Source organism: Hyaena hyaena, unplaced genomic scaffold (assembly GCF_003009895.1).
Source record: "Hyaena hyaena isolate Hyena2069 unplaced genomic scaffold, ASM300989v1 scaffold_1332, whole genome shotgun sequence".
NCBI lineage: Eukaryota > Metazoa > Chordata > Mammalia > Carnivora > Hyaenidae > Hyaena > Hyaena hyaena.
This window is the reverse complement of record NW_024081963.1, coordinates 25,685-39,145: the sequence shown is the minus strand read 5'-3', so window position 1 is coordinate 39,145 and position 13,461 is coordinate 25,685. Positions and strand designations below refer to the sequence as shown.

At 44.1% G+C, this 13,461-nt stretch overlaps 1 protein-coding gene across 1 annotated transcript in view; it reads left to right on the top strand.

The window, feature by feature from the left end:
- Positions 1 to 13,461, top strand: part of LOC120225131 (inactive phospholipase D5) — a gene marked incomplete at its 3' end in the record, with an annotated part of 242,609 nt that overhangs the window by 213,160 nt on the left and 15,988 nt on the right. The window contains exon 3 of the mRNA XM_039223357.1: positions 6,200 to 6,368. Within this exon, the coding sequence (XP_039079288.1) occupies positions 6,200 to 6,368 (169 nt within the window). The remainder of the gene's footprint in view (positions 1 to 6,199; positions 6,369 to 13,461) is intronic.

The window sequence follows — 13,461 nt, the reverse complement described above, 5'->3', positions numbered from 1 at the left end:
ATAGTGAAAGTTTTACTTCTTCCTTATAGTTTGGATAACTTTTATTCCTTTTTCTTGTCTGATTGCTTTGGCTAAGAGTTTCTGGTCCTCCCCAGCTCACGCACATGGCTTATAAATAAATAAATAAATAAATAAATAAATAAATAAAACCACATTTATAATATTTCCAAAATCAAGTGTGAAAATATATTCATAAACATTCTTATATTTGCCAGCATACACATGCCATGCTTTAAAGCTAACAAATGCAGGGGCTACATTTTTTGGTACCTTAGTGGAGGGAAAGTACAGATAGTTCTTTAAGAAGCTAAAATATTGTTTCCGCATTGAAACAGAAATGTGAATGATCACATTAAGTTTGGAGAATAAATACATATTATTATTAAGAAGAGCTAGAGTTCTATTTTAAAGTCTATTAACAATGTAAAACGCATGTTAAAAATGTATTTATTCCACTTGAGCTCCCTGGACTCACGGTTCAGATCATTTGCAGTTTATCTCAAAGTTCCATAAAAAGAGGCAATAAAAGGTTTTTTTGCTTGTATTCTGTCTTTGTATATTCAGTTTTTCTTCTTATTGTCAGGTGTCAGAAATAGTGCTACAGCCTTTTGGGCATAGTTCTCTCAGAGATGGTGAAAGGAGGCATTCCAGGGATTTGCCCAAAGGTGAATTGTAATGAGGTTTGCCTACCTCTTTCCTTGCTTGCCAAGGGAGAGGGTAGCGAGGGCTGTCAGGGAATGGAAATGCATTCTGCACGTATGCTAATTAGATCAGCACCCTGGAGAGTAGCCAGCTATTGGCCATTAAAGGAAATAAAATGATAGTTCCCAGAAATAAGTCATTTCAAGCTGATTTCTAGAGGCGTCTTCTAGCAGGGCATGGAAGGCAAGCACTGTGTCAACTGAGGAGCCATCACTGCCCCCAGGTCACTTGAGGAAGGGAAAGTGAGGAGGTGAGCAGGGGCTCTCCCTGGAATTCATTACCCACACACTGGTGTGTCCCCAGACCTGGGGCGGTGTCTCTAGTTTTACTTTTAGCACAGAATCATAATTTACTTTGATATTCAGTTAAAAAAAATACAGATGATAAATTTGGTCTTTGTCGGCTTCAAGGGAATTTCACTCCTCTTCTTCCAGGCTTTCCGGGCCATTCTTGGCTTCTTCACCTGGCCCCCTGTCTCTACCAGCCAGATGGGACTAGATGTTTCCTGTAATTGGCTTTGACCCAGTTCTCCTTTCTTGAAAATTCCCTCTTGGTGATCTTACCCACTTCTACGGCTTCAGTAATGGGGGAAAAATCTTATTGGAACGTGCATGAAGTAGAAAAATAGAAAGACTAGGTGATACATGTCAACCGAGGAAAAGGAGGAGAAACAGAAAAAGGACAAAGGCCATTATTTGGGGGTCGCAGAATACTCTGGAGTAACCAGGAAAGCATTGTGGTTATGTGGGGAAAGCAAGAGGTTAGTATGAGAACAAGGGGTTAATCGCATGATTCAGGCAAAGAAGAGAAGCAAAAACAAAACAAAAAACACTGCAAATTTGGTGCTGACTAGTCGAGCTGCTTCTGATTGTTAGCTTGTTGATGATGTGATTGGTGCTATCAAATGACACTGTCCCTTCCATGTATTAATTAACCTCACTATCCTCCAATGATTCAAATGCCAGTTGCTCTGTTGAAATTTTATGAGCAGCATATTCATTGAAGAGTTTGTTAGTTGCAAAGAATAGTGGAACTTCAAAGTGGCATCTCTTATGTGCAGAAATTTTATAAAAATCCACATTCATCATCAGGCTGAGGAATGCTGGGTAATCTGCAGTGTAGTCCTCTGATGAACGCTTCCTTGAATAACGTTTATTTATTTTATTAATTTATATATTTTGAGAGAGAATGGGAGGTCCAGAGAGAGAAGGGGAGAGGGGGAGAATCCCCCAAGTAGCCTCTGCACTGTCAGCATGGAGCCCAATACAGGGCTTGAACTCAGGAACTGTGAGATCGTAACCGGAGCCAATACCAAGAGTCAGACGCTTAACTGACCGAGTCACCCAGGTGCCCCTGAATAATGTTTTTAAATGCATAAATTAAAACACAGAGGATTGCAACCAATAATGTTGAAATAAAGTTATCAAAACATTTTTTAAAAGTTTGTGAAGTAAAATGTATATTGTGCACTAATGCATGAAATAACAAGATCAGACAACCACCAGAATTACAAAGTAAAGATGAGTACTTCAGATGTTGGCAGTAACTGTACCATGGTATGAAAATTCTCGGTGACAGACTCATGGGTTCTTCTAATATTTGTGTGAGATATTGCCTATCTTGTTAACTGAAGGGAATGTTGAATTTGTTAGAGATCAGGGAACTTGAAGATTGAGCTCATAGAATCCCATGAGTTCCCATGGATCCAAGGTTAAGAATACTTGGTCTAGAGATTTCTAGAAGAGATTGGGAATCCTTGTTTGTATGCCTGCCAGAAAGCCACAGGGCACACCATGAGGGAAGGGATGGTGCAGAGCCATCCAATTCCCATTAAGCTGTTACTCCACATCCCACATTCTGTCCATTTGGTTTCTCTGGGCTTCTAGAGTCTCCTCTTTTCTTCCTCAGCATGTCTCCTATATTGAAGTGAAGTTGAAGCTAGTCACTTCTCTTTGGTAGAGGCTTTTGTGTTCTGGTTTTGTTTGTTGGGGGGCTGTCTCTCATTTGATTTCTAAATATCTGTAATTATAATAAGGGAGGCTGAAACTGCTGATTATCTAGAGCCATTTCCTCATGCTATTAACACAGACAGTTAGGCTTTAAATATGGATAGAGTTAAAATATCCAACTTCAGAGTCAGTCACAGATTTTGAGATAGATTTTTTAAAAATCTCAGTCTGTTAAGTGTCTGACTTCGGCCCAGGTCACCATCTCACAGTTTGTGAGTTTGAGCCCTGCGTCAGGCTCTGTGCTGACAGCTCAGAGCCTGGGGGCTGCTTCAGATTCTGTGTCTCCCTCTTTCTCTGCCCCTGTCCTCCTTGTGCTCTCTCTCTCTCTCTCTCTCTCTTTCTCTCTCTCTCTTTCTCTCTCTCTCTTTCTCTCTCTCTCTTTCTCTCTGTTTCTCTCAAAACATAAGAATAAACCTTAAAAGAGTCTCCTCCTCACCTTGGCTTCCCAAACACTGCCTTCTCCTGGACCTCTCTTACCTTCCCAACTCTCTATTAGTCCCTTCTGAATCTTTGTATCTGTTTCACACTCTACCAACCAGAGAGGTGTAGGCATCCCCCACCCCCCATGTTAGGCTTTGGGCTAGCTTTCTTTTCATTTCTTCCCCTTGATAATCTCTCCCAATCCTTGATCTACCTCCTTTCCCATGTTCCTCGTCCATTTCAAAAGCTCCCTATCCCCCTCCATCTTTCCAGTTGTTCTGATATCAGTGAAACTCAGCAGATGTTGTCTGGATACTGTGCCCTGAGGAATACGTCAGGACTGCGGCCACAATACTGAACCAGTAGAGCAGGTGCCTGCCTTCAAGCACTCTACAATCTATCAGAGAAAGTCAGCCTTGAACAAGTAATTTCAAGAGCGGGACTAGGTCAGAGGGGAAGTAACAGGTCATGCAGGGGTTGGTGATAAGGGAGATCTAGCCTAGTTTGGGGAGATAGGGAAGTCTATCAGAAGTAATGTTGAAGTCAGGATCTTAAAGGTTAATTGAGATATAGTAGTGTAGGAATGAGAATTGGGAAGATGCACACGAAATGCCAAAGTCTGGAGAAAATAGAGGGAAGGAGATAAAGATATCTAGTGTGCCTTTGGTGTAAAAAGTCAAAGAAGGCATTTGAGTTCAGTGAGGCTGCAGAGAGGCAGGCCAGACTGGTGAACACTTACCATTCATGTTGGGGAGTTGAGGGGAGACATCATCCTAAGGACAGTGGGAGCCCATGGGATGCGTTAGTCAGGCAGCAGAATACTTACATTTACATTTTAAGTGATTAACCCAATTGCAGTATGGAGCATGGTTTGGAGAGCCAAGAATCCACGTAAGGAGACCATGGCAGATGGTTATAGTCACCCTGTTAAGAGACGATGTGGCAGTCCTGTAGGAAAACCTGTCATCCTTGACTCCTGCCTATTTCTTCTTCATGTTCTCCTCAAGCCCATCAAACACTAAATCTTTTCAGACTTCGTTTCTAAAACCTCCATTGGCTGTGTGCCTCTTTTTAGTCCCACTAACCAAATTCCAGACTTCTTGTTTTCTTTCCACTGACTTGTCATCTCTGGGTCTCCTTTTTGCTTTCCAGTATGCCTGAGGGTGAGCCCATAATGAATTTGGCTGCTCCTAGATGCACCACAGTGAAGCCCAAGCTCTCCTCTTCCTGGCTCATAGCCACAGTGAGGTCCCTCCAGACACTGCCTGCCCTGTCCACTGGGCACGCTCCTGTGTCGGAGGCAAGGACACTGTTTGACAGCCTCCTCCTTCTACCCGGAATGCCTGTCTCTCCCAGCTCACCCATAAAATCCCACCTTGGAAGACTCCTTTCCCATCCTACTCCTCCAATTCTAGAAGCTGCCAGCCCCCAACCGGAATTAATTTTCCCTTCCTACCCGTGCCCCAGCGTGACTTCAGATGATGCATTATCTAGCTAATTAAACTTATTACTCTTGTTTCACCATTTCGTAGTGGTATACTTCCTGTTTGAATTATTATGTAGGAGACAGGCTCTCTCTCTAGATTGTAAATTTCAAAGGCCTAGGGAGATTTGTCACAGTCATTTTCTGAGTCTTCTGTCCTGTGCTTATCAGGCCTCAGCAAATGTTAAATTTGATTGCGGATGACGGTGGGGTGAAGGGGTCCCTGAATTGTGGATGTCTCTGGGTCACATACCCAAATCCGTTCTGGCTGTGATAATCATCAAATGTGCAAGAACATTTTACTAAGAGTATTGCTTTTATTTCGAAAACAGCTAGATGGAACAAGTGTCATTAAGAAAGGCAGCTGACTGTTCTAGTGAGAAGTGCTGGATTCCATGTTGAAAGCTGAAATTCAGTCCATAGGTATTTCTTGAGCCCTAATTATATATCCAGCACTGACAATGCATAGCCATAAATGAAACGAATCTCTGTTCTGGAAGCCCTTATAGGTATTTTCATAAGGGTGTGAGGTTTTCCTTCAAGAGTTTACATTGTCTTAAACTGGGAAAGAAAGAATTCAGTCCTTTATTAAAACATGATATGTCAGAAGTGAAACCACAGTCTTAACCGCAGCACCAAGCAGAGCCAGGCAGAGAGAATGTGTTGTCCATATACAAGGAAGTCTAAAAAGAGAAAGCGTATTTATTAGGATACCTTTGTTGTATTTTATTTAAAGTTTTACTATTATTGTATATATTCCTTATCTCTGTTTTTTTTTTCATTTATTTTTGAGAGAGAGAGACAGAGCACAAGCAAGAGAGGGGCAGAGAGGGAGGGAGACACAGAATCAGAAGCAGGCTCCAGGCTCTGAGCTTTCAGCACAGAGCCCAACGCAAGGCTCAAACCCACGAACTATGAGATCATGACCTGAGCCAAAGTCAGACGCTTAACCGACTGAGCCACCCAGGCGCCCCTATCTCCAACTTTAATAGGACCCTGCAACCGGCAGGTTTTAAGAGTTTCTTTGTATCGTTTAGCTGGGAAACATCAGTAGATATGTTAAGTGATAAAAATAGTATTTTTTATTTTTATTCTCTAATAGTAATAAAAACTCGCAATATTTCAGTTTCTATATTAGTTCTGTATATGCCCAACATTGTACTAGAAGCTGGAAACATGCAAAACTTTATTTACACCCTACAATAACACACAGAAGTACTATTATATATCAGAATTGCATTACTGTTGGAAAAATAGGAATATATCACTAGAGGAAGATGCTCATGTAGGAAGCTCTGAATTTTTCTTTCCAGCCTAGTTTGAAGCTGGACATTAGGGACATCTACCTTGATTTTCTGAAATAGGAGCAAAAACTGGGGGTAAAACAGAGGCTACGCTCTTAGAACTGGGAAGGTTAGCATGGGGGGGGATGTAAGAGGCCTTTGGTGGAGAATATAAATGAACGACATGTATTTTAGAAAAGAGTAAAGAGTACATTCCAGATGTCTGTGTATGCATGTATCAAGATCTGTGGCTTCAAATTTGACTGGATTTTGTTTGTTTGTTTTTCAAACTCTTTTCTAAGAATTGCCCTGGTGGAAAATATTCCTGAAGGCCTTAACTATTCAGAAAATGCACCATTTCACTTATCACTTTTCCAAGGCTGGATGAATTTACTCAACATGGCCAAAAAGTCTGTTGACATAGTATCTTCCCATTGGGATCTCAACCACAGTCATCCATCAGCATGTCAGGTAAGCCGCACCCTCTGTGTGTGTGTGATGGGTTTACTTATGTGCATTTTACACGCCTTAGCATTCTTGCTCTCACTTCTCAGGCTCGAAGTCTTTTCTTTAGTCTACCCTCACCCATAGTACATGGGCATCATTACATTTATATGTCTGTGCCATTGTTCATCATCTGTTGCTCAGCTCCTACTAGAATGCCAGGTTTTCAAGGGCAAACTCATGTTCCGTCTTTGCCTACGATAGGCTGTCTAGACGGCATTGCTGAGTTGGACCACTTTGGGGGGCGCCACTCACGTCACGGTCTCTGTTGACAGCACTCCCCAGAATTCTGCTTTGCACACCCGCATGCTTGTAGTGCTAACTCTGTGTCTGCCCCGAGGCAATTACTTCGTTAATTGGTGTCATAATTCACTCTGAGGTCCCAGAGCCAACTTTTTTAAATAGTGGAATCAAACTGCCCAGTGTAGTTATTTATTCTTGGCTCTGTGATATTTGAGTGAATAGGAGAGAGAGAAATGTACTAATTGCAAGAACAGCCTTGAGGAAACCGACTGAGTGATCCAAATGACTTCTGAATGAAATATCCTGGAGGTAAGAAAGTGATCCCGGTCATCTTTAGTGTTATGTTTTGTTTTGTTTCTTGTTGTTTGTACTGGCACAGTCATGATAGCACTGAGTTACCCAAGCTTTTCTACGCAAGTATAGGAACACTGGCCTGTACTTCCATGTTCTATATGGATTGGGCAAGGATAGAATCAATTTTGTTCGTGTATATAACGTGTGTTGGCATGTTAGCCTATAATCACCACCTCATTGGTGCTTGGAAATCTTTTATTTAATTATATGATTTTATTTTTTTAAGTTTATTTATTTATTTTTGAGAGAGAGGGAGAGCATGAGCAGGGGAGAGGCAGAGAGAAAGAGAGAGAGAAGAGAGAAAGACTCCCAAGTAGGCTTCACACTGTCCTTGCAGAGCCTGACTTGAGGCTCAAACTCACAAACCATGAGATTGTGACCTGAGCCGAAATCAAGTCGGACACTTAACCTACTGGGCTGCCCGGACGTCCCTCAATTTTACTATTTTAAACTCACAGGATATCAGATAATAGGTAAAAACAAACAAACAAAACTCACAAAGGCCGTGCTAAAGAGGAACTGAGTAAATTTACTAATTGTGTTCTTCACTTTTCTACCTCTCCTGTTTACACGGGGACATCAGGGATTTGTTGCTACATATATCATTCCAAAACCTAGTGGTAGCACACGTAGCAATCACTTACTTCTTCATGAATCTGGGAAGGGTTTAGCAGAGAAGGCTCATCTCTGATTCACACAACGTCAGCTGCAGTGACTTGCCTAGGGCTGGAGGTCCCAAAAAGGCTACTCACACTTCCAGCCTCTTACTTAGGGGTGACTGGAATGTCTGGGGGCCACCTGGGCCCCTCTCTGCATATGTCTCATCACACAATAAACTAGCCTGAACTTTATATCTTAAAAGGCTAAAAGCAGAAAGTATGAAGCCTTCGAAGACGTGGGCTCTGTGATATCCAAGCTGCTTCCACCCAACTCTGTTGGTCAAAGCAAGTCACAATCCAGGAGGAAAAGGAGAGCCTCTATCCAGTAATGAGGAGGATTGGAGGCAGGCTTCTTTGGAAATTATACTCCACAGTCCACTCCAGCCATAGCAATCCATATCACTTGCACATACGAAATGCACTTCTCACCCCCTCCCCAAACATTCATGCCTTTACAGCAAAGGCTAGAAGTCTAGGATCTCCTAGTCTGTATCACATCCAGATCGGGATGAGGGCCCACAGGTGTGCTCCTCTTGACTTGAAAGCCTGTGAACTAAGAGACCAGCTATGCGCTTCCCAAAGTACGCTCTCAACAGTGAGGCATGGAAGAGATAACTACAACAGATACTTTTGTTTAATGGGAGACTGGAGAGCACAGAGCAGTACTGAGTCCATAGCAGTTTTGAAATCCAGCCCAGCACATGCTACCAGTTTTATGAGCTGGGGGAGCAGGTGATGCTGCTGGGCTAGGACCTGGTTCTCCCTGGGGGTGCTTTCCTAGTCTGTGGTTCTCAGAAGCTCTTTGCTCCCCACTGTGTTGTTCTTTCCTTCCCATAAGAAATAGCTTATGTTTCTTCCCACTTTCTCAGTTGGCTTCCTGCTGGTAGAAATCTGAGGCCCCAGAGACCTCTGTTCATTTTAAACCATCTCTGTCCTTTTTTGGACCAAAATAGTACAATCCCTTAAGCCTTTGTGGACTTTCTATGTATCCAGTCGTAAACCACTCTGTCAGCAAAAACCCTGATCCACTGAATAGCTGGCAGTGGGTCTTCTCTACTTTGAACTTTGACTCAAGGTGCTTCAGAACCTGACTCTTAAAATTGCCAAGAGCCCTTCCTCTGACCAGGAGGCCTGTGAACCACCTTCCACTTTTAGTCTTCCCGAGGTCTTGACAAGGAATCTTACTGTCGTATCTGTCATTTCATCTTTACCCTGGGGCCATTTCTGATGTTGAGAATATTTTGCTGAATTGAGAGACTGTTCCAGCTTCTACATTTTCACAAAATTCTGCACGAACACTGAACAGTCCTTCTTACCATATGCCACTGACACTTTGATAACCTGCCTGCACGATCTCCTTATCCAGGCCCACAAGCCCATTAGTCTCCCCTTTCTGTTTTCTACCTACTCTTGGACTTGGTGACCTAGATGAACTCTTTTCTGATATGCTCTGTCCCTGAATGATAGAATTTTCTCCCCAACTACAAAGTGATCTTTGCTAAGTATTTTTGTTTTTCCCCTAATAGCTACACAGGCAGTAGTGTGGCCAAACATCTCACCATTACATCCTCAGGGCCCCCGAAGCTGTTTCTTTTCTGATCCTCCAGCCTTGAGGGAGAATGGGATTCCAGCATCCACAGCCACCCAGCCCCAAAGATGGTGCCTCATGCCTTACAGATTTTGCTTCACTGGTTTTCATTTCAGTTACCTGTTATGGTGAAACAAACAACTCCAAACCTCATGAAGTGTTATTTCCTGTGATTCCATGAACAGGCCGCACAGCTTTTTGCTCCAGCAGTGCTGGCTGGGATCACTTGTGCAGTTGGGTTGAGCTGGGGCAGTGGCCGAGGCTGGACTGACTGGGGGCTCTGCAAGCAGACACTCATCCCATTGAGTAATCTAACCCAGGCTTTTTATAGGGCAGCTGGATCCCAAGAAGGCCACGTGGAAATCGCAAGATCTCTGAATTCCTGGACTTCTAGAACATTACTTTGGCCACTTTGTGTGAGTCAAAGCAAGGCACCAGGCCAGCCCACAGCCAGAAGAAGGATAGGGGATTCCAGGAGGAGCACGCCTATTCAGGAATGGGAGATTCTTGGCAGCTAACTTCGGAAACAGTTTACTGTAGCGCATTGGATAGTGTGAGCAAGAGATAGTTCAAATTGTCTTTCCTTAGCCGTACACAAGACCAGCTCATAGCCACTGTGTTGACCTAGAACTGAAAGCTTTAGTATGAATTGGTGAGCCATGCTATGTGCTGGGACCCAGACCAGTCTGGGTGTCCATGCTGTGTGAACCTGGCGTATCAACAGCTCCCCGTTCACCTCGTGGGCACCCCTGAAGACCCAGGTATATCAAACACCCAAGGGAAAGATTTGCACTCACTCTTGGACTTGGTGACCTAGATGAGCTCTTTTCTAATATGCTCTGCTCCTGAATGATGGAATTTTCTCCCCAACTACAAAGTGATCTTTGTTAAGTATCTTTATCTTCCCCCCAGTAGCCACTGTTTCTCTCTGATGCTGCTCTCAGTCTTGGTTGGCTTCCAGGATTCTTATAATTAGTCTAGCCTTGGATCGTTTGGGCTTGGGGGTCCCAGGGAACCTGCCGCGTTCTCCAGGGGTGCCCATTAAGTTCCTTTGCAGGGTTCAAGGTGACACTGGGACCGAGGCAGTTAGCTGAGCATCTGATAGTTCTGGTCAGCTCTGGGGGCAGGCGTGCGGTGGTTCAAACCAGTGGAACAGAGGCAGTCGTGGGCCTTTATAGGTAACTTAGAGTCCCTGGACAGGCAGTAAGATGGGCATGATTCTCATGAGCCTGCTGAGGACCTCTGGCCCTTCTGTGCTTTTAACCCAACCTTTCATCCTTGTCTTTGAGGTGTGAGCTAAACTCTCGCTACTCAAAGTTTGGCCCTCGGACCAGAAGCATCTTTATTGCCTAGGAGCTTATGAAAACACACAATCTCAGGTTGCACCCCAGCCCTACCTGAATCAGATTCTCTGTTTCAACAAGATCCCCAGATGATGCATAGTTTCAGAAACATTTGAAAAGTTCTGAACTACCCCATCCCCATTCAGTCCTCTTGTTCTATAAGCCCAGCAAACTCACCTAGGTATTCACACTATTAGGAAGAAAACAGGTCACAGAAATGCTTTGTCATAGTTCACGACCAGTATTCGGCACTGCTCTCAGAGCAGTGTTGAAATGGATGAATGAGGTTCCAGGTCTGTTTTGCACAACCATGCTAAGTATGGTGCTGGGCATGTAATAGGTGCTCAGTAAATATGTGCTGAGTAGTTGTTGAGTGGATTATGTTAGACATGAACAAAGCCAGGCACTGGTTAAAGTGGTAAGGACAAATTTAAATCAGTAATGTATTTTTGCAATGGGAAAGAGGGTCTGAATGAACTGATCTCAGATTTGTACAGAGATGACTGAGCATTTTGCAGGGGAATGAAGGGGTGGAGGGGTGTGGCAGGGGCTTGAATGGGATCAGGGAAGTAGAAGTTTCTAAAAAGTAGGGGAGGGGATTGGTCCATAAGAAACCCATCTGGGTTTGTGAACTGGTGCTTATCCAGCTGGCCTTCTACCCTCCCACACAGAGATTCTCACCAGGTGTTGGCTGAACAAACAGTACATTCTTTTGGCAATCTTGAGCTTTCTCAAGCAAGCACTTTAAGAGGGTCAGGGTCATCCTGGGGATGTGGCCTTGAGCTGTGAGGAACTGTTAGCATTTTGTTCAAGCCTTTTAATGAGTGAGGAGGGGAGGGAGACAGGCAAGGTGGGGGCTGATTAAATCATCTGTGCTGAAAGGCTGCAGTTTTTGTTAGACAAGTTAGAGCCTGGTGGAGAAGAGGGCTCAAAGGACCCCAGCTAGAGTTTGGTCCAGGAGAGAATACGTGTTAGTTGCGTGACTTCAGAGTGAGTGAAGTGGAAAGATCATGCCTAGAAGCTTCGTTCCATTCACTCCAATAGCTGGTCTCCTGGCAACAATGGAATTTTTCAACTTGCTGCTGGGAACCTGGCTGTTGTTGAACTCACACAGCGCCCTTTAGGATTACACCCCAGTTAGAACCGATATCTTGGGGTAGAGGCATAGAGCTTCTGCCAGAGATGCCTCTTCATGCCACTCAGAATACTAACAACACCAGGCACCTTGCAGTTTAAGACCAGTGGGTCTTCTGCAGTGTTGAGTGTCGTTTCCCTGCGTCTTCCCCGGGAAAGTTCTGCATGTGCAGACCAGAAGGATGGACGTGCTGTGCAGATTAAATGGATGCGAGCACGCTGTGAGAGCGATCTGGTGAACAGCTCTCTCATGCCTGCCTCTTCTTGGCCGGGAGCTATGCCCCATGGGAAGTGGGGATCCGTAGGAAGGAATGAGGCTCGTCTGGAGGGCTCCTTCCTCAGCAAGGCAGCTAATATCGTCTTCCTCTGGTCCGGGCCACTGGTGGCCAAGTGATGATGGTGAGAAATCCCATGCATTCATTCCCCGTTGGTTGAATACCAGGTGTGGACTGTGGTCTTTAGGGTGGAGAGATGGGCAAAATAGGTGAAGGGGATTAAGACTTACAGTTACACACACACACACACACACACACACACACACACATAAAGTTTGTTTATTTATTTTGAGAGACACAGAAACAGCACAAGTAGGGGAAGAGCAGAGAGAGGAAGAGAGAGAATCCCAAGAGGGCTCCCCGCTGCCAGTACGGAGCTCCATGTGGGGCTTGAACCTCCAAAGCCATGAGATCATAACCTAAGGCCAGAACCAAGAGTCAGATGCTTAACCTTCTGAGCTACCCAAGCGCCCACAGACTTGCATGTATAAAATAAATAAGTCACAAAGATATAAAGTATAGCATAGGGAATGTAGTCAATAATATTATAATAATGGTGTATAGTGACAGATGCCACTATACTTATTATGGCGAGCATTGCATAATGTATACAAGCATTAAATACCATGTTGTGCCCCTGAAACTAACAGAATATTATCGTTGCCCTAGAATATTACATGTCAGGTATACTTCAGTTTTTTAAAAAGGAAGTGGAAGAACCACCACAACAACAAATACAGGTGATACAGATTAGAAAATCTGCCTTGCCTGCCTCTGGTCAACAGAAGTGCTAGCATTTTACGTGGGCACCAGACTTCCTTAGAACCTAGGCCACACCAGGAAACACAAGTCTACAAGCAGGGGTGTGTGCTGGTGACTCAGCCTAAGCGTCAGCCTTGAGACAAAAAGTATAAATGAAAGGGAAGTTCCTAGGTTTATGACATATTTGCAAAGTATTTATGTCTTCAACGTGATCGCATTTGACCCCGTCGAGAGCCAAATGAGGGAAGTGCGCAGTCAAATATTACCGAGTTCTCCCGTGGGCAGGCCCTGTTGAGGGCGTATGGGTTACACCAGTGGACAAACTCAAGATCCCTTCCTTCAGGGAGCTGACATGCTAGCAGAGCTGAATCTATTGCGCTAAAATGAATAGGGAAATCTTAAAAAAAAAAAAAATCTAGAAAACAGAGAGAGCGAGCCTGTGGCATAGAAACGGTGCTTGGTGCCTGATCGGCTCCATTTTCCGCCTTCCCTCATGCAACCTTCAACTCCTTGAGCAGTTTCGCAAAGGCACCCAGGAAAACTTATCCAAATACCGTATGTCTTGAGCTTTTTTTCTTTTTCTTTTTTTTTTTTTTGAGAAAAAGAGGGAGGGAGAGGATCCAAAGCAGGCTCCATTGTTGAAGCAGACAGCCCGATGCGGGGCTTGAACTCACCAACCGCAAGACAATGGCCTGAGCCAAA